At 37.8% G+C, this 25,299-nt stretch overlaps 1 protein-coding gene across 1 annotated transcript in view; it reads left to right on the top strand.

Moving 5' to 3' along the window:
• Positions 1–25,299, top strand: part of CSTF3 (cleavage stimulation factor subunit 3) — a 77,880-nt gene that overhangs the window by 5,096 nt on the left and 47,485 nt on the right. The window contains exons 2-3 of the mRNA XM_002755150.5: positions 14,710–14,811; positions 14,934–15,029. Of these exons, the coding sequence (XP_002755196.1) occupies positions 14,710–14,811; positions 14,934–15,029 (198 nt within the window). The remainder of the gene's footprint in view (positions 1–14,709; positions 14,812–14,933; positions 15,030–25,299) is intronic.

Raw genomic sequence — 25,299 nt, 5'->3', positions numbered from 1 at the left:
GGCTGGTCTTGAACTCCTGGACTCAGGTAATCCTCCTGCCTCAGCCTCCCAAACTGTTGAGATTACAGTTTGATCCCAAACTGTTGAGATCTGAGTCCTGCCATATTTCACTTTTTTTTTTTTTTTTTTTCAAGTTGGAGTCTCACTCTGTCACCTGGTCTGGAGTGCAGTGGAGCGATCTCAGCTTACTGCAACCTCTGCCTCCTGGGTTCAAGTGATTTTCCTGCCTCAGCTTCCAATGTAGCCGGAATTACAGGCACCCGACACTATGCTCAGCTAATTTTTTGTATTTATTTAGTAGAGATGGTGCTTCACCACGTTGGTCAGGCTGGTCTCGAATTCCCGACCTCCTGATTTGCCCGCCTCGGCCTCCCAAAGTACTAGGATTATAGGCATGAGCCACCGCACCTGGCCCATATTTCACGTTTGAAACATCTAGCCTATTCTAGAATTAGGAGGGCCTAAAGTACAAGCAAAATGATCCTCAGCTTGGAAATAGTACATGACTCCAGGAAGCACAAATTAATTGCCCGCAGTTCTTAACAAAGGAACATTTAGGCTTATAAATTTGTGTTTTTAGTGAAAAATGATTTTGGGAAGATAATACGAGGAGTATGTGTTCTATAACTTATTAATAAGGAAATAAAAAGTTGAAACACCCACAGTATTGAAACCTGAAACCTGGTTTATTTTGTTAGGTAACCATTGGTACTTAAAAGCTATTTAGAAGTAACAGTATTGCCCAACAATTTTAGTGAAGGTGCATATGTGTAGGTGTTGTAAGAGGCATAGAAAGAGCCTGGACAATGTGTTTTTTGGACTTTTTTTTTTTTCCAAAATATTTCTCTAACAGCTTTTCCTAGTTTTCTCCTTCCTATTAGTGATACTTATTTGGTGTAACAGTTTTGGGCAGGCAAATTGATTTGATCTTTATTGTTGATATTTCTTAGGAAGCTGGAGCATATCAAATATTCTATTTGGGAACAGTTATTCCTAAGAGCTCTGTGCTTAAAGAATGAGAGATTTTTGTTTTGAGACAGAGTCTAGCTCTGCAACCCAGGCTGGAGTGCAGTGGCATGATCTCTGCTCACTGCAACCTCCGCCTCCAGTATTCAACCAATTCTCCTGCCTTAGCCTCCTAAGTAGCTAGGATTACAGGCATGTGCCACCACACCTGGCTAATTTTTGTATTTTTAGTAGAGATGGGTTTCACCATCTTGGTCAGGCTGGTCTCAAACTCCTGACCTCATGATCTGCCTACCTTGGCCTCCCAAAGTGCTGAGATTACAGGCGTGAGCCACTGCACCCAGCCTAAGAGTTGGATTTTCCTTAGTAATACAACAGAAAGGTACTATGTTGGGCAATATTGCATTCCTTCAACATTATTTCAGGGAATGTAGGTGTTGACATCCCAATAGACCTTCAGAAGGGCAAAATCTATATTTGGATGTTTTTACCTATTAATTGGACAATTGCACATACCAATTGATTATTTGAAGCTTTTTTTTTTTAATAAAACTTCGATTTAGTGACAGTGATTTTAAAGCTTTTCTACCATGTCTCTAAATCTTTCTTTTTAGATAGGACCTACTTGCGAATTTTGTTTTGTTTTGTTTTGTTTTGTTTTGTTTTGTTGAACAGTTAGTAATGGTGTGAGAATTGGGCTAAAAAGGGGATTTGGGTTGGCAGTTGTTTAAACTATTTTTAGATTAATGGACAACTTAGGATATATAGTAAATATTGAATAAAATCAGAAGGGCAAAGCTATGTGTCCTAATTAATGTTTTTCTAATGTTTGGCTTAGTTTATTTAGTGAATTAAGTCTGGATTACTCATATTTGAAAGAAGTCTCATCTTTTAAATTCCAAAAGGTTAAGATTTTAATTTATATTTTGTTTCCCAGGGGATGAATATGCAAGTTCACTAAGCAGATAATGGTAAATATAATTATTTGAACCCGTATGTTAAGCCAAGATTTTTTTTTTTTTTTTCCAGTTTTTGAGTTGTTTGTATGTTTAGATTTTTAATCTCTGGAAGATCTGAAGGGATTATTTTTGTTTTATATTGGAGGATATGTGTTCAGTTTCATTCACAACAAACATGGAGTAGCGTTTGGTTGTATTGGTAAAGGAGCACAACTAAGCTGACATCTGGTCCTAATGTCAGGTCTCGTGTCACGTATAGTCCTTTATTCTCTCCCCCTCTCTCTCTCTCTCTCTCTCTCTCTCTCTCTCTCTCTCTCTCTCTCTCTCTCCCCCTCCCCCTCCCCCTCCCCCTCCCTCCCTCTCCCTCCCCCCCCTTTTTTTTTTAAACAGACAGGGTTTCACCTTGTTGGCCAGGCTGGTTTCAAACTCCTGACCTCAGGTGATTCACCAGCCTTGGCCTCCCAGAGTGCTGGGATTATAGGTGTCAACCACCGTCAGGCTTTAGTACTTTATTCTCTAGGCATATGAATGGAATCAATTAAGTTACTGAAGTCTCAGCCAGGTGCAATGGCTCACACCTATAATCCCAGCATTTTGGGAGGCTGAGGCTGGTGGATCACTTGAAATCAGGAGACCAGCCTGGCCAGCATGGTAAAACCCCATCTCTACTAACAATACAAACATTAGCTGGGCATGGTGGTGCAGGCCTGTAATCCCAGCTACTTGGGAGGCTGAGGCAGGAGAATCGCTTGAACCCAGGAGGCAGTGGTTGCAATGAGCCAAGATCCGGTCACTGCACTCCCTCCTGGGTGGCAGAGTGAGACTTCGTCTTAAGAAAAAAGAAAGTCTTACAGAATGCTACTCAGCTCTACTTTTAATTTTGGAAAAAATTTAACCACAGAGAGAGTCTTAAGACTTCATATATATAGTATATGCAGTTTTCTTTATATTTTAGGGAAAAATTCACTTGGAATGACAAGTTTGTTGCCACCTTATTTTTAATGAAGCATGACATTGGAAAACATTTGTGGAACAGTTAGGTGAGGTGGTACATATTTCTTAAAGTGGAGTCCATGGCCCATTTGTGTCATAATTAGGTGTTTTATAAAAGCATAGACACCTAGACTCCAATTTCAAACCCAACTGTAAGTGGAGCTGAGAATCTCCATTTGAAACAGGTACCACAGTGGTTTTTATATGAGTAAAAGCTTGCAAACCACAGAGTTTACCTGGACCTTAGAAGTTGTTTTAAAATACGTTCTTGATAAATAAGTGGAGGGGGGGAAATGGCAGATATTTGAGGATGGCATTTTACTGACTTTTCCTGCCCACATGCTCCCCACCCCCACTATATTTAGTTATTACCCTGAATAGTGAGAAATGGTCATAAAACCAGGATTGAGACTCAGCTCTCCTTATTCTTTCAGTCATAGTGAAAAGTTTACATGATCCTAAATCTTTCAGTCTTCCGTCTTTCTCACCCTTGTATTCATACTTCTGTGTTATCACTTTAACTGATCCCTACTTAGAAAGAGAGAATTATCTTTCTTCTTCTTTTTTTTTCTTTTTGAGACTATGTCTCATTCTGTTGCCCAGGCTGGAGTGTGTGGAGTGCCTTGGTGTGATCATGGCTCACCACAGCCTCAACCTCCTGGGCTCAAGGACTCCTCCCGCTTCAGCCTCTGGAAGTGCTAGGATTACAGGTGTTAGCCACTGCACCCAGCCTTAAATTATATTATTATTTCAGTCACTAATGTGATAGTGTCTGTCACCTCTCATCCTACCCTCGAATTAACAACCTCCTAATAATCACCTCTTATCCCACCCTCGAATTAACAACCTCCTAATAAAAGTTATGGGCTTATATAGAAAGAACGTGGCTAGGAGTTTCAATAAAGCATAACGCATGGAGCTTTTGAGAGGCTACATCACCTATCTACAATTATATGTAAAAGCTATTAAAAATAGTCTTTACTTCCTTTTCCAACTACATAACTGTGAGGCTGAAATTTCTTCATCTAAAACAATATATTGTAACTGATTGAAAGAAGCAAATGTCTTCTATTCAACCAGACATTTAAAAGATCTTGAAAATGTAATGGTGCATTTCTTTTTACCTTTTTTTTTTTTTTTTTAAGAAATTTTCTTTTGGTAAAATATTTATATTGACATTTAAGGAATGTATTTTAAATGAATTAAATAATTTTTTGTTTTAATTTCTAATTAAGTACTGATTGAATTCCTTTGGGTATCTCAGTTTATAAGAGTATAAAGCAGTCCTTTACAAAAAGTTTGAGAATAGTTAGAATAGTACATGGTGCCTGTGAAGCCAAGATCGTAAGTTCTATTTCTCTGAGTGAGTTAGCTTCACATAACGGAAGGTTAAACACAGAACGTAGCAAGCCAACCCACAGAATAGGAGAAAATTTTTGCAAATCATGTCTGATAAGGGACTTATAACTCTAACATGTAACATTCATTAATGAAAAAACCCAGCCAGGTGCAGTTGTGCACGCCTGTAGTCCCAGCTACTTGGGAGGCTGAGGCAGGAGTTCAAGTCCAGCCTGAGCAACATAGCAAAACTCTACCTCTAAAAAGTAATAATAATACATCCAGTTTTTACTTCATTTATTATTTTTTTGAGACATAGTCTTGCTCTGTTGCCCAGACTGCAGTACGGTGGCACAATCTTGGCTCAGTGCAACCTCTGCCTCCCAGGCTCAAGGGATCCTCTCACCTTAGCCTCCTGAGTAGGTGGGATTACAGGTGCCTGCCACCACACCCAGCTAGTTTTTTGTGTCTTTAGTAGAGATTGGGTTTTAACCGTGTTGGCCAGGCTGGTCTCAAACTGTTGATAAGTCCAGTTTTTAAATGGGTAAAATATTTCAACAGATGTATCTCCAAAGATGTACAAATGGCCAATAAGAAAATGAAAAGCTGCTCTACTTCTTCTATAGCCATCAGAGAAATGTAACTCAAAACAACAATGAGATATCACTTCACACCCACTAGGATGACTGTAATCAAAAAGACAGGTAATATCAAATGTTGGTAAGGATATGGAGAAATTAGAACACTTTATACACTGGAAGTGTAAAATAGTACAGCCCCCTTGAAGTCTGGTAGTTCTGGCCTGGTGCAGTGGCTTACGCCAGTAATCCCAGAGCACTTTGGTAGGCTGAGGTGGGTGGATCATGAGGTCAGGAGATCAAGACCATCCTGGCTAACATGGTGAAACCCAGTCTCTACTAAAAATAGCAAAAAAAATTAGCCAGGCATGGTGGCACACACCTGTAATCCCAGACACTCAGAAGGCTGATGCAAGAGAATCGCTTGAAACCCGGAGGTAGAGGTTGCAGTGAGCCAAGGTTGCGCCACTGCACTCCAGCCTAGGTGACAGAAAGAGACTGTCTCAAAAAAAAAAAGTCTGGTAGTTCTTCAGAATATTAAACATAGAGTTACTACATTACTGAGCAATTCCATTTGTAAGTGTATATTCAAGAAAAAGGAAAACACACAAAATGAACTCCACAAAGAAATCTTAAACGCTAAGGTTCATAGTAATGTTATTAGTAATAGCCAAAATTGGAAACAGTCCAAGGTCCATCAGCTGATCCATGAATAAATTAAATGTAGCATACGCACATAATGGAATATTGTCAGAAGAAAAGTACTTAATATATGCAAAAACATGAACTTTGAAAACATGCTAACTGAAAGCCAAAAACAAGGCCAGTTATGGTGGCTCACAGCTGTAATCCCAATACTTTGAGAGGCTGAGGCAGGTGGATTGCTTGAGCCCAGGAGTTCGAGACCGGCCTGAACAATATAGCAAAACCCCATCTCTATTAAAAAATATGTATATAAAAATTAGCTGGGCATGGTGGCACATGCCTGTAGTCCCATTATCAGGAGGCCTAGGTGGGAGGATTGATTAAGCCCGGGAGGTTGAGGCTGCAGTGGGCTATGATTGTGCCACTGCATTTCAGCCTGGGTAACAGAGTGAGACCCTGTCTCAAAGAAAAAAGAAAGCTAGAAACAAAAAGAACACATATTGTATGATTACATTAAATATAATCATATTTTATTTATGATTAAATAGAGACAAAGTAGATTAGTAGTTGCCTAGGGCTCAGGGATTGGAGAGAAATGGGAGGTACAGATTTTTGTGGGGGGGGAGGTGATAAAATGTTTTAAATTTGTGATGGTTCTGTAAACTTGAATATATTCAAAAATAAAAACAATTGACCTATATACTTTAGATGGGTGAATTGTATGTGAATCACTTCTCAGTAAAGCCAGTACTGAAAAAGAAATTATAAAAGGTTAAACAGGTAATACGCTTACCCTAGTTTCAAACTTTTTTTTTTTGGAGACAGGGCCTGGCCCTGTTCCCAGGTTGGAGTGCAGTGGTGTGTGATCTTGGTTCACTGCAACCAACACCTTCTAGGCTCAATCCATCCTCCCACCTCAGCCTCCCAAATAGCTGGGGTTACAGATGCCTGCCACCACACCTAGCTAATTTTTGTAGAGATGGGGTTTTGCCATGTTGCCAGGCTGATCTCCAACTCCTGAGCTCAAGTAATCCACCTGCCTGAGCCTCCCAAAGGGCTGGGATTATAAGCGTGAGCCACTGTGCCTGGCCCCTACCTTCTTTGTTTTAACCAGTTGTACATTGTTGTGTTATTCACAGAGAAGATAAAATTAAGTCATTGGTAATATATATGCCTTGATAACTAGTCCAGTTTTTGCTCTACTCCTTTGATTTAGAGTCCCCCTCCTGTTCCCCATTTACATCTCCTGAAGAATGATATTGGGATTATAGGTTGTTATTTCAAAAGTAAAAGCTGGATTTTGATGTAGCTGATACTTCTGCTAATTCCTCAGGTATCTGGTTAGGATTTTAGGGATTCTGTTAAATTGGATGGGGGAAAACACTATTTCACTAACCACTTGTTTACCGAGGTAATAGTGTTAATACCAGCAGTCATTGCTCATGTAGTGAATTGGCCCCCTAGAGCTTGTTATTTCATGTATTAAGTATATATTACTATAAAAAACTTTGGAGTGGCTTGGCACAGTAGCTCACTTCTAAAATCCCAGCACTTTGGGAGGCCGAGGTGGGTGGATCACGAGGTCAGGAGTTGAAGACCATCCTGGACAACATGGTGAAACCCAGTCGCTACCAAAAACACAAAAATTAGCTGGGTGTGATGGCACATTCTTATAATCCCAGCTACTTGGGAGGTTGAGGCAGGTGAATTGCTTGAACTGGGACCCCAGAGGTGGAGGTTGCAGTGAGCTGAAATCGCCGCCACTGCACTCCAGCCTGGGCTACAGAGTGAGACTCTCTCTCAAAAAAAAAAAAAAAAAAAAAAAAGCAAGGAGTTGTGGTGCACTACTGTAGTCCCAGCTACTTGGGAGGCTGAGGCAGGAGGATCACTGCAGCCCAGGAGCTCTAGGCCAGCAATGTAGAGAGAGAGCCTGTCTTTTTTAAAAAAACAGCAACAGCAACAACATGCATATACACACAAACTTTTGTTTTCCTGGAAATCCCTCAAAAATTTATGTATTTAAATTGTTCTGAGAAAAGTCTCATAGACTTCAGTAGACTGCAGAAAGGTTCTGTGGCACCAAAGAAAGGAGCAACTAGAGAGCCATTGTTTGTTTTCTTTTTCTCTTTCTTTTTTTTTTTTTGGAGTCTCACTCTGTTACCCAGGCTGGAGTACAGTGACACAGTCTCTGCTCACTGCAACCTCTGCCTCCCAGGTTCAAGAGATTCTCCCACTTCAGCCGCATTCATACCCAGCTGATTTTTTGTATTTTTAGTAGAGACGGGGTGTCACCATGTTTGTCAGGCTGGTCTTGAATCCCTGACCTGAAGTGATCCACCCGCCTCAGCCTCCCAAAGTTGGAATTACAGGCAGAGCCACTGTGTCTGGCCAGCCATGGTTTTCAACTAGGACTGCTGCATGTTAGAATTGAAAAGTTTTTTAAAAACATTGATGGTATGTACATTCCTAGAGATTCAGGTTTAGTTGATTGAGGGTGAGGCTTGAATATCTTTTTAAAATCTTCTTCCGTGAGGTGATTCTAATGCAGATCAAGATTGAGAATCACTAAAGGGGTGGCTCATTTGATGTATTAAGGAGAAATGTATACATCTTACTGTGATTATGCTTGGTCAGATAGCAGATCAGATTCTATCTTCTGTGTTTCTCTGTTCTTTTATAGATTATATGGTATACGTTATCTAATTTGGTAGGTTAATTTCAGCAAGTGAGTCTTGAGCTCCAGAATACCTGTGAACACTGTAAAGTAACTTAAATAGCCCTCTCCTAAGTGCAAAATTGACCTTACTAACAAGAGTAAAAACAATTATAGCAATAAACCTTGGTAGCGATTCTGCTTGTCTACAATCCTTTCCTTCTTTCAGAGGGCAAAAAATCACAAATCTCAGTACCAAGAGAAAAACAACCATATATTTTAGTAACAAATTTGAGATTTATCAGATTTATTCTTCGATGGTACTGAAAGGCTAAAATAAATTGACAGTTCATACCTTGTAAGATTCTTTGTCTGCCCCGTCCCCTGGCATTTTTCCAAAGCTAATCCTTGTTTCAAGTATAGATGAACTGTTTTTTGGCTCCCATATCAGTTTTACTTCTTAATTGTTATCATTTCGTAGTCAGTATTTCAGGACTGAAATTCTAGTTTACTTAAAATTTCTTTCTCTCTCTTTTTTTTTTTTTTTGAGACAGTCTCCCTCTGTTGGCCATGCTGAAGTGCAGTGGCGCTATCTTGGCTCCCTACAACCTCCGCTTCCCGGTTTCAAGTGATGCTCCTGCCTCAGCCTCCCGAGTAGCCGGGACTACAGGCACGTGCCACCATGCCTGGCTGATTTTTGTGTTTTTAGTAGAGGTGGGATTTCACTATGTTGTCCAGGCTGATCTCAAGCTACCGACCTTGTGATCTGCCCGTCTCAGCCTCCCAAAGTGCTGGGATTTCAGGTGTAAGCCACCTCGAGTGGACCCCCCCCCTTTTTTTTTTAAGAGCTGGTGTCTTGCTGTCACCCAGGCTGGAGTACAGTGGCACAATTTTAGCTCACTGCAACCTTGAACTCCTGGGCTCAAGCAATCCTCCTGCCTCAGCTTCCCAAGTAGCTAGGACTACAGGTGCCTACCGCCATGCCTGGCTAAGTTGTTTTTGTTTTGTTTTGTTTTGGTAGAGACACAGTCTTACCATGTTGCTCAGGCTGGTCTTGAACATCTGGTCTCAAGAAGTCCTCCTGCCTCAGCCTCCCTATTAGCTAGAGCTGCAGGTATACACCTCCATGCCTGGCTAAAAAATTTTTTTGTAGAGAGGGGGTCTCACTATGTTGCCCAGCTGCTCTTGAACTCCTGTCCTCAACCAGTCCTCATGCCTTGACCTTTCAAAGTGCTAGGATTACAGGCATGAGCTACTATGCCTGGCCAAAAATTTATTTTATTTTCAAGAAGTAAACCCTTTGAAAGAATTCTTTATTTTGTTGTGTATCTCAAGGGCCACTACAATGTCTAACACATACTAGGCATTGAGGGAATATTTCTCAGGTGAATAAGAAAAATTCAAACAAACCAGAAGGGTATATGACAGAGTAAGTGTATGTGTTGTTTGCATATCTCTCTTCTCACCATCATTTTCTTTTTAACCTAATATTATGGAGATTTCCATGTGGCTACTTGCCATGCCTTCCCCCCCCGCCTCCCCCCGAGATGGAATCTTGCTCTGTCACCAGACTGGAGTGCAGTGGCCTGACCTCTGCTCACTGCAAACTCTGCTTCCCAGGTTCAAGTGATTCTCCTGCCTCAGCCTCCTGAGTAGCTGGGATTACAGGCGCCCACCACTGTGTCCAGCTAATTTTTATATTTTTAGTGGAGACAGGGTTTCACCATGTTGGGCAGGATGGTCTTGATCTCCTGACCTCATGATCCACCCGCCTTGGCCTCCCAAAGTGCTGGGGTCATAGGTGTGAGCCACTGTGCCCAGCGCCTTTTTTTCTTAAAGTGACTACAAATGCCATAATTTAACTGGTCCTTTCATATATTTATTTATTTTATTTTATATTTTATTTTTATTTTTTAGATGGAGTTTCACTCTTGTTACCCAGGCTGGAGTGTAATGGCGCGATTTTGGCTCACCACAACCTCCGCCTCCTGGGTTCAGGCAATTCTCCTGCCTCAGCGTCCTGAGTAGCTGGGATTACAGGCACGCGCCACCATGCCCAGCTAATTTTTTTTTATTTTTAGTAGAGACGAAGTTTCACCATGTTGACCAGGTGGTCTCGATCTGTTGACCTCATGATCCACCCGCCTCAGCCTCCCAAAGTACTGGGATTACAGGCTTGAGCCACCGCACCCGGCCTATTTTATTTTAACACAAAGAGACAGGGTTTTATTCTGTTACCTAGGGTAGAGTATAGTGGTGTGATTACAGCTCACTGCAGCCTCGAACTCCTGGGGTGCAATCTTTCTACCTTAGCCTCCTGAGTAGCTGGGACTATAGGTGGGTACCACCACATCTGGCTATACATAGTTATTTAATAATTTATTTTCAGTCTTGTGTAACTACAGTCTGGCAGCTGATTTTCATTACATCTTTTTGTGTACACGTGCAGTAGGGTGTTAATAGAAGTGGAATTCAGAATCAGACATTTATATTAAACATTGATCAATTTCTACTTGCCTTTGCTGACATTATGAGAATATCTTTTTCTGCTTACCCCCACCAGTGCAATTTAATTATAAAATGTTGGATCTCTGTTTTCTGGTTTATATTTACATTTCTTTTGAGTGTTTAAAAAGTTAATTGTTCTATAAACTGTTCATATGCTTTGCCCATTTTTTAATTTTTAAAATTTTTATTAAAAAAAATTCTTTTTCTGACACATAGTCTTACTCTGTCACCCAGGTTGGAGAGCAGTGGTGCAATCATGGCTCAACCTCCTGGGCTCAGGTGATCCTCCCACCTCAGCCTCCCAAGTAGGTGGGACCACAGACTCATGCCACCATGCTCAGCTAATTCTTTGTATTTTTTATAGAGACAGGGTTTCACCATATTGCCCAGGCTAGTCTCAAATTCCTGGGCTCAAACAGTCCTCCTGCCCTAGCCTCAGAGTGCTGAGATTGCAGGTGTGAGCCTCTGTATCTGCCTGCATTTTGTTTTTGAACCACTGGTGTTTTATTGATTGTAATTTAGTGTATTTGTCATGTGTTGGAGGGTTTTTTTTACATTTGTCTTTTGATTTTGGTACTTTTCTCATGCGCAAATTTTAACTTACCATATAAGTTTACTCTTTAAAGGCTGTTTTTTGTTTTGTTTTGTTTTTGTTTGAGGCAGAGTTTCACTCTTATTGCCCAGGCTGGAGTGCAATGGCACAATCTCGGCTCACTGCAGCCTCCTGGGTTCAAGTGATTCTCCTGACTCAGCCTCTCGAGTAGCTGGGGTTACAGGCACTTGTCACCACGCCTGGCTAATTTTTTGTATTTTTAGTAGAGATGGGCTTTTGCCATATTGGCCAGGCTGGTCTCGAACTTCTGACCTCAGGTGATCCACCCACCTTGGCCTTCCAGAGTGCTGGGATTACAGGCATGAGCCACTGCACCTGTCTAAAGGCTTTTTTTTTTTTTAAGACCGGGTCTGACTCTGTCACCCAGGCTGGAGTGCAATGGCGGCAGTCTCGACTCACTGCAACTTCTCCCTCCCGGGCTCAAGCAGTCCTCCCACCTCAGCCTCCCAAGTACCTTAGACTGCCACACACCTGGCTAATTTTTGTATTTAGGTAGAGATGGGGTTTTGCCATGTTGCCTAGTCTGGTCTAAAAGAACTTCTGAGCTCAAGCAGTCCTCCTACCTTGGCCTCCCAAAAGGCTTCTGAAGAACTTTTCCTATGCAAAAATGCATTTCACTGTATTCTCCTCTAGTTTCTGTCTTGTGTTTTGTTTTTAACATTTACATCTTATCTCTCTTAAGTTTATTTTGGTAGAAAGAGTAAAGTAGGAATTCAACTTTATTTGATAAAATTGATTTCACAGTTATTCTAACAGATGACTGTATAGTTATTCCAAACCCATTTATTGAACAATCCACCATTCTGATTTGAAAATGCCACCTTTATTATTTGCAGATTTTCCATTTGCTGTTCTTTCTGAGCCAATCACTGGTCCAGTGATTGGTTTGTCACCATTAACAAACTGTAGTTTAATATGTGGGTAGAGGCAGTAGTCCCTTATAAACTTTTCCAGCTTTCGTTCTTTGAGCAATTTATTCAAAAAGTTCTTGTATGTTAAGAAAGCATCCTAATTTTAATTCGAATTACAGTAGTCAACATGTCTATTTCCTAAATAAGTGACTGCTTACCAGTAGTGCAAGCTAATTTGTTTCAGAGAGAAGAGTTTATTTCCCCTAGGTAATTAAAAAAATCTGAACAGATGACTTTTTTTATAATTTTTCTAAACTGATGTTTTGACTGAATTGTTTCATGAAATACTAATTTCACTTAAAAAAAAAAAGGGTGGTGGGGGAGAAAAGTAATAGGGCAGTTCTTCCCTCTCTATGCTTGGATATTATCTATATATGTTGCTGTTCTCTATGCTTGCATATTATCAATATATGTTGCTGTTATAGATTTCAAGATGACCTTGAAAAAAGACAAAACAAAACTTTATATAAATTAACTTTTTTATTTTTTAAGACAGTGTGTGGCTCTGTCACCCAGGCTGGAGTGCAGTGGTGCAGTCTCGCTCACAGTAACCTCTGCTTTCTGGGTTCAAGCAATTCTTGTGCCTTAGCCTTCCAGATAGCTGGGATAATAGGCACACACCACCATGTCCAGCTAACTTTTCTAGTTTGGAGTTTCACCACATTGGCCATGCTGGTCTTGAACTCCTGGCCTGAAGTGATCTGCCTGCCTTGGCCTCCCAAAGTGCTGGGATTAAAGATGTGACCCACCACACCTGGCCTGTATAAATTAACATTTATCTGGCTCATTTGAGCATTGCTTTTTGTGGTACACAGTAGTATTCTGAACAATAATTTGAGAATTAATACTTTTATTATTTTCATCAAGTGCTAGCTACTATTTTAGGCATTTTTTTAAGATTAAACTTCCATAATAAAAGTAAAACTGCTTTACTAAAGGATTTGGGGAATATTGAAAGAAAAGGAGAAAAAAAAATCGGCCTGCAATTCTGCTACTCATCTTCCAAGGATGACCAGTCTAAGCATTTGAATATATTTTTAAAATCTCTTTAAGATTTTATAGTTTTCATTATGTTGTATATACAATTGTGAATTGTGTTTTAAAAATTCTTTTACATTGATAGAAGATTTTGGGGCCGGGCGCGGTGGCTCAAGCCTGTAATCCCAGCACTTTGGGAGGCCGAGGCGGGTGGATCATGAGGTCAAGAGATCAAGACCATCCTCGTCAACATGGTGAAACCCCGTCTCTACTAAAGATACAAAAAATTAGCTGGGCATGGTGGCCCGTGCCTGTAATCCCAGCTACTCGAGAGGCTGAGGCAGGAGAATTGCCTGAACCCAGGAGGAGGAGGTTGCGGTGAGCCGAGATCGCGCCATTGCACTCCAGCCTGGGTAACGAGAGCGAAACTCCGTCTCAAAAAAAAAAAAAAATTTTTTTTTCATGTTGTTCTATGCGTTTTCTTTGTGGTGGGGGATGAATGTTTTATCAGCAGTGTTTTTCAGAATGGGTCCAGGAACCCCAAGGGTTCCTAAGGACTTTCGGAGGATCTGTGAGTTCAGCCTGTCTCATAATAAATTTAAGACATTATTTGCCCTTTTTTACTCCTAATCTCTCATGGGTGTACAGTGGAATTTTTCAGCATTTCCATGATCTGATAGGGCAGCAGATTGAATGCGGAAGCAGATGTGATAATTCAGCTGCCTTTTTAAAAGTCAAATATTGAATGGACTTATAAATAATGTAAAAAGAGGCATTCTTTTTACTGAATTTTAAGTTATTTTTTGTAAAGAAAAATTAACTTGTAAAAAGTTTTATTTGTAAATGAAATTATATTTAAATTTTTTTGTTTTAATTTCTAATATGATAAATATTGATATAACCCACATAAAATCTCTTTGTGGTTCTTAAAGAGTGTAGAAGGGTCCTGAGACCATAAAACTTGAGAACTGCTGTTTTATAGTATTTAATACAAAAAAAATTGTTTGAATAAAAAATATTTGATCACTTGTCTTATTTTTATGCAAATTACTTCTGATTACAAATATGATCGTCCCTCAGTATCTGTAGGGGATTGTTGCCAGGATACCCTTTTAGATACCAGAGTCCATCCATGCTCATGTCTTTTATATAAAATAATGTAGTATTTGCATATAACTTCCATATGTCCTCCCAGATACTTAAATCATCTCTAGATTGATTTATAATAACATCATATAAATGCCATGTAAATAGTTGTTATGTTGTGTTGTTTAGGAAATAACGATTAATACAAAGGCTATACATGTTTAATATAGATACTGCTGTGTTTTTTTCCCCTGAGTATTTTCAGTCCACCCTTGGTTGAATTTAAGGATGCAGAACCCACAGATAAGGAAGGACGATTGTACACATAGGTTCTGGAAAACACAGTTCTCTTTTATATGATGATAGTTTTATGCTTTGTAATGTGACATTGTATCCGAGGACTTTACTGTTCTTGAATTAACTTAGGCCTGAGATTTTTAAAACAGTAACTTTAGTTCACCATTGTTTTTTTTTTCTCCAGGCAGCTGAGTATGTCCCAGAGAAGGTGAAGAAAGCGGAAAAGAAATTAGAAGAGAATCCATATGACCTTGATGCTTGGAGCATTCTCATTCGAGAGGCACAGGTTTAGTGATATAGGATTACATTTCCTTCTCTATGGGTCCAATCACACTACTTGGTTCTGCAGTGAATAATATTTTCATAATCCTAACATTGTAAATGCTGTTTATTGGTTTTCAATTTTAGAATCAACCTATAGACAAAGCACGGAAGACTTACGAACGCCTTGTTGCCCAGTTCCCCAGTTCTGGCAGATTCTGGAAACTGTACATTGAAGCAGAGGTTACTATTTTATTTTATTTTTTCTTATATCAGCATCTGATGAGAATTGCAGCATACACTGTAGTGATAAAAAAACAAGTTAGGATCATAGCCAACTAGGACAAGGAGGATTTAAATGTGTCTAACCTTTATTTTGTAAAATAGGTATGAAGGAGTAATTAAAATGAATTTTTGAAATTTGGGTCTTTTACAAGCTGATGATTGTTGCATTTTGGAGTTGCAACAACATTAAAACAGTTTCAATGGTATTGGAGTGCTTTAGCCTTTTATTTACTTGTCATGTGTCAATTTATTGCCTCCTGTGTCATTTATTTAGAACTCATTTTTCTTTTTATTCCTACTTACAAACTAATATGAATGGGAGTATATGAAAATACAGAAATGTTAACTTAGTTTTTCATAGGATATTTTGAGTGTCTGGTGAAATGAAACATTTTAAGAGAAGAATTACTCTACATTTTAATTTTGTGAAAATGCATGGTTTATCAATGTAAGCACTTCAATAATTTAATGATTTTTCTGTAAGATGAAGTTTATATTATGCAAGATTAAGCTAATGTGATTCAAACCTATTTAATCCTATAATCATAATTTTATCCAATGATATTTTGATTTTTTTTCTTGCTTTTTATGTCTTGAAATTTGAATCCAGGCATGTATATTGTATAGAGTGAGGAACCCCATTCATGATTATGGCTAGGAGGAAAATGTTAATTTTTGAAGACTGGAATTAGTAGTAAAAATGATAACAAAAGTTTTAATGTGTCAGTAACAGTTGGCACCAAGTAATCATTTTCAGGTTATTAATATAAATTAATGGGATGGAAGGGGTAAGATGTAAATAACTGCTATCCACATTAAGCTGACAGTTATATGCAGTTCTTTTTGTAACTTATAATATTTACGCAGTACTCTTTTACTGTTTTGTGATATAGATTCTCAGCATAATCAAGTACACTGCAGCCTCAACATAACATTTTCTGCTGTACCTGAAATTTGATAACATATAGGTCTGTTTTGGACTTATTCAAAGGGCTTTGGTCATTAGCAGTACTGAATAGATTTCAGCACAACACAGTGTCACCTGTGATGTGTCCTCAGAATTGACCCAACCAATAGCAGATTTAAATAGAGGCTACAGTGTACTCATTTTATTGGTGCTATAGTTTAGATTGGTGCTATAGTTTAGATACTTGGTGGGGAGGGAAATTACTGGATAATACCAGGAACATCGTGTGTGTTTTATTTTTGTGTGTGTGGTTGTGTATGTGGTATGTATGTTTGTGTGTTTGTATGTATGAGAGAGATTGTGCCTTATGTGGAGTCTGATAGTTTTGGCCTATGACCATATCCTTAAAAGTTTCATCACCTGTCCTCTGGGACTATTTCTTTCCTTAATATTTAGTTACCAAAGTAGCTTGGCACAAAACAGGTGAGGCCTGTCTGAAATATGCTGAAGCCAGTGCTGCTTTGTATTAACTCATTGAAATAAGGAACCTGGATCACCTGCACATGGTCTGCATTCTAGTCTGGCTTTACAAACACATTAGACTTATAATCAAGTGCACCAAAAATTAACATAATTGATAAATAATTGTTTTTGTATAGTGAAGTAAAACTTTCTGAGTTTTTAAATTTTCTTGTTTCTCAAATATTTAGGCATTCATACATTTTATTATAGCATAAGTTAAACTAAAATAGGCCATTGGATACTCCATTCTGTAACTCTGAACACAATGGGTTTGTTTCTACAATTTACTAGTTGTAAGTTACAAACTGCATCCTAAAAAAGAGTTTCAGGAAGACCAGATGTTATTCCAAGGGGCTGAAAGTTGTCTACATAACAGACTCAATTCATATAATGAAATGAAATGAGCTGATAGCAGTTGCCTGATTTATTTAGTTGGTAATATTTGCAGTTATTTTACCTACAAACATGTACATACACACACACACACACACAAGTAGGTATATTTAACATGTATTGAGAACAAATGGTAAATAATATATATGTATGTTTTTAAAAATGGGTATTTTTGGTTTAGGAATTAAGGGTTTAAATTGAATACTGGTTTTAAAAATGTATATCTTGAGCTGTGTTTTTCTCTTTCCTGATTTGCTCTTATTTTTATTTTTTATTTTCACATTTTATATTTTTGTTTAGCCTGTGAGAGGCTAAAGTTTTCTTTGATCATATCACTCAATGTGGCCGTTAATATTTCTGGAGAAGACACATAACCTATTTATAATACTTTTTAAAAATTTGAAGTGAGAATAAGAATGTCTTTACATTGAAAGTAATAATTCAGTGTTTACATAACATTCTGTATGCACTCAAAATAAAGTTTTGTTAATACATTTGTTGTAACTCAGTACTTCATGGTGGGAAAATTGTAATGTTCATTTCTTTATATTCAGCTAACCTAACTTGTGTGACTCCAAATACATTTTTTAATAGAAAATACATACATCTTTAGTAACAGAAGATAATTTGCTTCCCCAGAGAAATTACTTACAAATCCTATAAAGTGCAAAATGTCAAAGGAAAAAAGTATTAAACTTTTTCTTAAAATTTGAAACATCAGTTGGAAATGAGAGCATATTAATCACTTAGAAAAAAGTTAATGATGCTACTATATGAGCTAGTATATCAGATTGCTCATAACTGAGAGTTGAGCAGTATCTATTTAGCTGTGTAAAATTTGGATTTTAAAATGTCATCCTTAATTTGTCACATGCTTTTATTTTTCTGCTGTAGTGTGGAAATTGTTGGAGGTAAAATTCTCTTGCTCTGGTGAATGGCATGTAGGACAAATGTCTGTGTATTCTTAATATATAATTTCAAAAACTAGGCCAAATTACTTCAGTGTTAGAGTAACACATTGGAGATAACATTTTGCCTTCAATCCCTGAAATATATTGTTCTACTCTTTATTTTAAAACTGCTATGTCACACATGATTTAACAATATTATTATAAGATGAGCAAGTCATTAAGTATGACTGTTCTTAAAGTTATAGTTATCAAGTATAAAATCTATCACTATGTGAAACTACTTTTGCTGCTTCTTAGTTTTAAATAAAGGAAAATTTAAATATGTCTCCAGCTATTTGATCGAATAAGGGATATCTTAAATGTAGTTTAGTATATTTTTGGATTTAAGAAATGAGAGGTTTTAAACACTTAAGTAGAATGCCCCATTCGGAGCCTCAGTGCTCTTGGCACAGTGGCTCACGCCTGTAATCCCAGCACTTTGGAAGGCTGAGGTGGGTGGAACACAAGGTCAAGAGATCAAGACCATCCTGGCCAACATGGTGAAATCCTAAAAAATACAAAAATTTGCTGGGTGTGGTGGCGCATGCCTGTAGTCGCAGCTACTTGGGAGGCTAAGGCAGGAGAATCACTTGAACCTGAGAGGTGGAGGTTGCAGTGAGCCACTGCCACTGCATTCTATCCTGATGACAGAGTGAGACTCCATCTCAAAAAAAAAAAAAAAAAAAGCCTGCTTTTTACAATGACTAAAAAGGTCACTAAATAATCACACAATTTAGAAAACCTATAGAATTTTGCCATATTCTTTTAAATTGTTCTTCCCCACCCAGCCTGTGGTTTCTGTAGCTTTTCATGTAATTAGGTGATGAGCGACAACATGTAAGCTACAATATCTTACTAGAGAGGTAATTTCTTTTGATTCAGGCCACATTCATAAGGAATTTTTTTTACTGAAGGATGTTTTTTATTGGTGGCTGAAGGAGAAATGAAGAAGGTAATGCTGCTGGTAATAGCAACAATGTATCTTGCGGTCTGTGAAAGCTGTATTTCTGTAATAAAAGCATATAGATGATTGATTGTTTTTTATTTAAAATTTTTACAAAAGATGAATTATTTTCTCTATACTTGGTTTTTTCTTCCTTATAAATAATGGGTTGTGTGGCATACATTTCAATTTTTCAAAATGACCTTTCTTCTTGGAAAATGGAAGTGAACTCAGGATGCAACATGAGTGACCCTAAATTGAAATAAACTTTTCCACTGTTGATACTGTTTTAATACCTTTACTTAGCAGTTTAAATTACTGTATTATAATGTATTGTTTCTGTTAAGCAATGTGATTTTAAAATGCAGATAACAATTACTGCATTATATAGATTATGGTGATTTCTATACTTCAGCTTGCAGCCTTTTTACCAAAAAAATCTGTACTCTTTTCTTATAGATCTGCACTATTCCTGTTTGTAATAAATGTTGGTCCATGTCTGTGTGATTATTCAGATTCTACTTTAAAACTCAATATGCTTTTTTATCTAGTTCCTTAGATGCATATATAAATGTAGAGTAGAGATGTAAAAGAAAAAAGTACTTGTAAACACAGAACTGAATGATAATATCTGAAAGTGCTTTGAATAAAGTACTGTTTGATAAGCAAAGGAAATATTTGCATGTCGACTATAAGTAGTAAACTATTGTAGGTTTTATTGAATTATCTGATTCCATTTCTTTCCCTGTCCATTATTATACCAGATACTTAGGTGCTGTCACTTCTACTAACATGTCTTTACATTTTTTCCCTTGGGACTTTTTTCTCTGGCAAAGCGACTATTTGCAAAAGGATGTAGTCACTTAGATGACAACATTTCTTTAAATAAAACCTTATGTTTTCCAATCTTTATAATTTCTAGATAATTTATTCTTTTATGAGAAATGTAGCCATTTATTTTCAAGCGAACTCCTGTGCTAATCAACCTGGTTGCCTATATATTTGTCAGCTTTATAAAGCAAAACTATAATCTCTGCAGTCATTGGTAAACATTGAAAATATATGGTCATTTTCTTTACCCTGCAAAGACTCTTATGTTTTAAACCCAGCTTCTTTATAGTCCATTCGTTGGTATAATAAGAGTCATGATAGATTCTGAAACTGTAGAAAAGGGTTTATGCAGCCGGGCGCTGTGGCTCACGCCTATAATCTCAGCACTTTGGGAGGCCGAGGCAGGTGATCATGAGGTCAAGAGATCGAGACCATCCTGGTCAACATGGTGAAACCCTGTCTCTACTAAAAAATTCAAAAATTAGCTGGGCATGGTGGTGCGCGCCTGTAGTCCCAGCTGCTCGGGAGGCTGAGGCAGGAGAATTGCTTGAACCCAGAAGGCAGACAGAGGTTGCGGTGAGCCGAGATCGTGCCATTGCATTCCAATCTGGGTAACAACAGCGAAACTCCATCTCCAAAAAAAAAGGGGGGGGTTTATGATAAAAAGTACATATACATTCTAAAATTAGTGGTGCAACAAAAGGACTGTTGGATCATACAATTTGAAGTTTTCCATACGGTAGTATTTTACCTAAATTTCCTGGACATTCATGGAATAACATGTATAATACCTAATAGTTAAAATTATTAGGTATTATGGTCATTAGGATCATAGGGGATAACTTGGGTTCAAAACTCTATCCCTTTCCCAAAAGATACGCTGAAACATAGCATCCCTGAATCAACACAAACATGTAAGCCCTTCATAGTATCACAGAGCTAGAAGACTACATATTTGGAAATAAAACTTTTTACAGTGCTGAGCATTTTTGATTGTAACTTGAGCTCAGGGAACCAGGTGGCAGTTGACTTTCTTTTATAAAACAAAGGACCGATTTAAGTCAAAAGCTCAATTTTTTTTTTTTTTTGAGACTGAGTCTCTCTCTTGCCCAGGCTGGAGTGCAGTGGCATGATCGTGGCTCACTGCAACCTCTGCCTCCTGGGTTTAAGCAATTCTCCGCCTTAGTCTCTTGAGTAGTTAGGATTACAGGCACATGCCACCACGCCTGGCTAATTTTTTATAGTTTTAGTAGAGACAGGGTTTCACCATCTTGGCCAGGCTGGTCTTGAACTCCTGACCTGGTGAGCTACCATGCCTGGTCAAAAGCTCAAATATTTTTTAATGGATTTATTGTTTGTATTTTCTTTAATGCATCAGCTTTGAAACAGCTATTCCTTTGGAATAAGTCTGGTTCAAGGCATTTCTAAAATGTCTAAAATATGACCAGTGGCATTTGTAAAAAGCTGCACCTTTAAATGTAGACAATGCATTTATTAGTTGTAACTAATTTTTTAAACTTTAAATTTTATTACTAAACTGGTTTGCTCCTAGCAACTTGGTAGCCGAAAACAAATAGTAGGTTCGTATAATGGCATAATAGTTTGAAGGCTGTATATAGATTTTTTTCCCCAACATACCAGATTCCACAGCAGTCTGAACAAAAATTATGAATATTTTCTTTGAATACAACTTGAGAAACTCAGCTGCTTTTGTAAGACTCAGGAAAGCATAATGTGGGTAAGTTTTACCATTTTGTATACTAGACCTCCAAAGAAAAATTTTCTATTTGCAAGTGATAATTAAGCAATAGTTCTAAAGACAAGTTGAGATCAGTGATAGGATTCAAATGCAGTTTTGAAATAGTACATTGAACCGTAGTAAGGGTCAAAGATAACAAGATCCCAAAGCCATTTTTAATCTTTACGAAACAGAATGTAAATACATCTATTCATGTGACAGTGCATGTTCAATTACAACCTTTTATTTAAATGCAAAATGTCAGCTCTAGCATGTACTGTTGACTTTGTCCCAAGATTCCTATATGGGAAATCCGCTTTTTGTATGGATTTGAAGAAAAAAGAAGGTTGGCTGTTTTGTGATGATAGTTTTCTTGGGAATTTTTTCACTCACCCGACTATGACTGCTGCACATATTACATACTTGAAGTGGACATACTGTTTTTTGTTTTGTTTTGTTTTTTTTGAGACAAAGTTTTGCTCTTGTTACCCAGGCTGGAGTGCAATGGCGCGATCTCGGCTCACTGCAACCTCCGCCTCCTGGGTTCAGGCAATTCTCCTGCCTCAGCCTCCCGAGTAGCTGGGATTACAGGCACGCGCCACCATGCCCAGCTAATTTTTTGTATCTTTAGTAGAGACGGGGTTTCACCATGTTGACCAGGATGGTCTCGATCTCTTGACCTCATGATCCACCCGCCTCAGCCTCCCAAAGTGCTGGGATTACAGGCTTGAGCCACTGTGCCCGGCCTGAAGTGGGCATACTGTTTTAAGTCAAATTTTTAGAGCTGGAAGATAGTTTAGCCCCTTCATTTTATATGTGGGTAAAATAAATAAAGACATTGTTATCCCTGGAGCCAAAGTTTATGAACTTCACTGCTTTAGAATCACTTGGAAAGATTTTAAAGCAGATAAGCTTCCCAGTTAGCATACCAGGACTGCTGACTAGAGGATGAATGGTATTTGTTTTTGTTTCTTAGGTGTTTCTGGTCGCTAGTTTTGGGAGTTGAGGCTTTGCAGGGCAGTAATTGAATTTTATTGCTGTCAGTAAATTTCATAATTTACAGAATATTTCCTATACTTGCCTGAGCAATAAAGTGATTAGTCTCCTGGTTTGCTTTTTGTATATAATGAATCAAGAAGTAATCTTTGAGGCATCTACTTTGTGCTTAGTATATTGTGACTGTTAGATTCACAATGAGGTTGGGGTTATGCCATTTTAACTGACAGTTTTTTTACTAACCGAATTTATTCCTGGGTTTGAAACCCAATTTTCTGGTTGCATAAATTTTTTAAAAAGAAAATCACATGAGTGCCAAACTAAGAATCAGATAACCTTTAAGGACACTTCAATGGTTATGGGAGAATCATCTACACTGGAGAATGTGGCTTAAAATTAAGTACAATTTAACTGCAGCTAACTTGTACCCTCTGTAGAGTTTAAACAAGAATGCCACCATGTTTGGTTCATTAGTGAACATCTTTTTTTTTTTAGACGGAGTCTTGCTCTGTCACCAGGCTGCAGTGTAGTGGTGCAATCTTGGCCCACTGCAACCTCCGCCTCCTGGGTTCCAGCGATTCTCCTGCCTCAGGCTCCCGAGTAACTGGGACCACAGGCCTGTGCTACCATGCCTGGCTAATTTTTTTTTTTTTTTTTTTTTTTTTGTATTTTTAGTAGAGACGGGGTTTCACCATGTTGGCCAGGATGGTCTCGATCTCTTGACCTCGTGATCCGCCTGCCTCGGCCTACCAAAGTGCTGGAATTACAGGCATGAGCCACCACACCCGGTGGCTAACATCCTATTCTTTCAGTGCAACCTGAGTGTTGTACTGGTACTTCTCATTCTTCTAGGGGGTGGATAATGAGATGTTTTCTTACTAATAACCAGTTATTTCTAACACTGTAGTCAAGTTTCAGTCCATTTCTGATTTTTAAAACTAGAAATATCTGTAGTGTTCATCAACCATTTTAAACTCATATCCTTATTTAAAAAATAAAAACTCAGATGCTTCCTTAATGGCTTTTGACAGTTTTAAAATCAAATTTGATGACTAAAAAACTAGTGCTAATTTTAGAATGGTCTTGTCAGCTATAATTAAGAATCTAAGTACTAATAATATTTAGAAGTACGTTAGATTAAATTTTACAAAACTTAAAAAAGAATGACAACACTACCCAGTGTTATAGACGTACAGACAGTGTCATTGGAGGGGAGATTGTCAGCAAAGTACCTGTTTGCTGTGTTTGTACATTTATTTTCGTTCCCTTACCCACCATTTCCTTTGGTTTTGGCTATCATATATGAGGAGAATTTTTGAAGGTTTTATGCTTCATTCAGGATATGGTATTGGATAATAGATGAGAAAATGCTTAAAACATTCATTATTTAGGTTATCAGAGTCCAAGATTCAATCATGGGAGATCACATGATTTAATCTGCTTTGTATGGGTTGAATAACAAGAGCATTGCTTTTAGGGGTTACAAACTGACATTTTAGTCACTTAAGCAATTTTTGTAATGCATTTGTAACTTTATTTTGAAATTATTTTAAACTTAGAAGTTGCAAGAACAATGCAAAGAACCCCATATGTATTTTACACTGCTTTTTAACATCTTGACGTGTGCTTATTGAATATTTTTTTCAAACTACAGGAGATTGCACTGCATATATTTTGACTTTAATACTTTGATGTGTTTCCTAATAACAAAAATTCTTATACACAAACACACAGTTGAGCGATGAAATTCAGGAAATTTAACATTAGTAGAATCATCTGTAGTCTATGTTCTACTTTTGTTATGGTAATACTCTTTAACAAATTTCTTCTGATTCATTATCTAATCCAAGGCCGTTTTATATATATAATTATCAGTCCCCTTAGTCTCCTTCAATGTAGAACAGTCCCTCAACCTTAATTTGTTTTGGGTTTTTGGTTTGTTTTGTTTTTGAGACTGGAGTTTTGCTCTGTTGCCCAGGCTGGAGTGCAGTGGCATGATCACGGCTCCCTGTAACCTCAGCCTCCTGAGTAGCTGGGACAAGTGTGTACCACCATATCCAACTAATATTTGTATTTTAGTAGAGATGGAGTTTCACCATGTTGGCCAGACTGGTCTCAAACTCCTGACCTCAAGCCTCCCAAAGTTTTGGATTACAGGCATAAACTACTGGATCCAACCCTCGGCCTTAATTTAAATTAGTTTGATGCTGCATCATTAGATTTAGGTTATAGGTTTTAGCTGAAAAGCCACCAAAATGTCATGTGTCTTCAGAGTAGCTCATCCAAAGGCATAGTAATGTTCATTTGTCCCATATTGGTGATGTCAGTTTTGATGACATGATTCAGGTGTTGACCAGCTTGTCCGCTGTGTAGTTAATATAATTCCTTTGGTAACTAATAGAAAAAATAATGGGCAGATAATTTTGAGACTAAATACGTATTGTCATCTAACTGCCCACTCTATTTAGACCCTATTGATGGCTGGTTGAATCAGTGATATTTTTCCATGGAATTATCTGGTGTTTTTCAGTACATTTATTGAGTGGAAATAGGTATTCTGTTCATGACTCAAACTTTATTGTGTTTGAAAACTGTTGGAAAGTCCTAGCTTTCCCCTTTCCACCATGATTTTTTTCATTTCAGAAGCTTACTAGTGAGTATAATTAGAAAAGATTATTTATAGAATTTTGTCAAATTAAAATTTACTGTAAATAATGCCTGTCAATTCTGTCATAAATCATATGGGAAAGAAAACTTTAAAATTGCTCCTCAAGCATTAGGTTATATAGAAATTAAAACTATGATACAGGAAATAGATATCTATATTAATTTGCTTGACCAAATGGCAGGTTATTTCAAATAAGAATTTAGATACTTTAAAAATAATAAGGGCATCTTTCAATTTATAAACAAGTTAATGAGTGAAAAAGATCATCTAGACAAGTAAT

This window comes from Callithrix jacchus, chromosome 10 (genome assembly GCF_049354715.1).
Source record: "Callithrix jacchus isolate 240 chromosome 10, calJac240_pri, whole genome shotgun sequence".
Classification (NCBI taxonomy): domain Eukaryota; kingdom Metazoa; phylum Chordata; class Mammalia; order Primates; family Cebidae; genus Callithrix; species Callithrix jacchus.
Note: the sequence above shows the minus strand (reverse complement) of the source record. Positions and strands in the feature narration are given on the sequence as shown.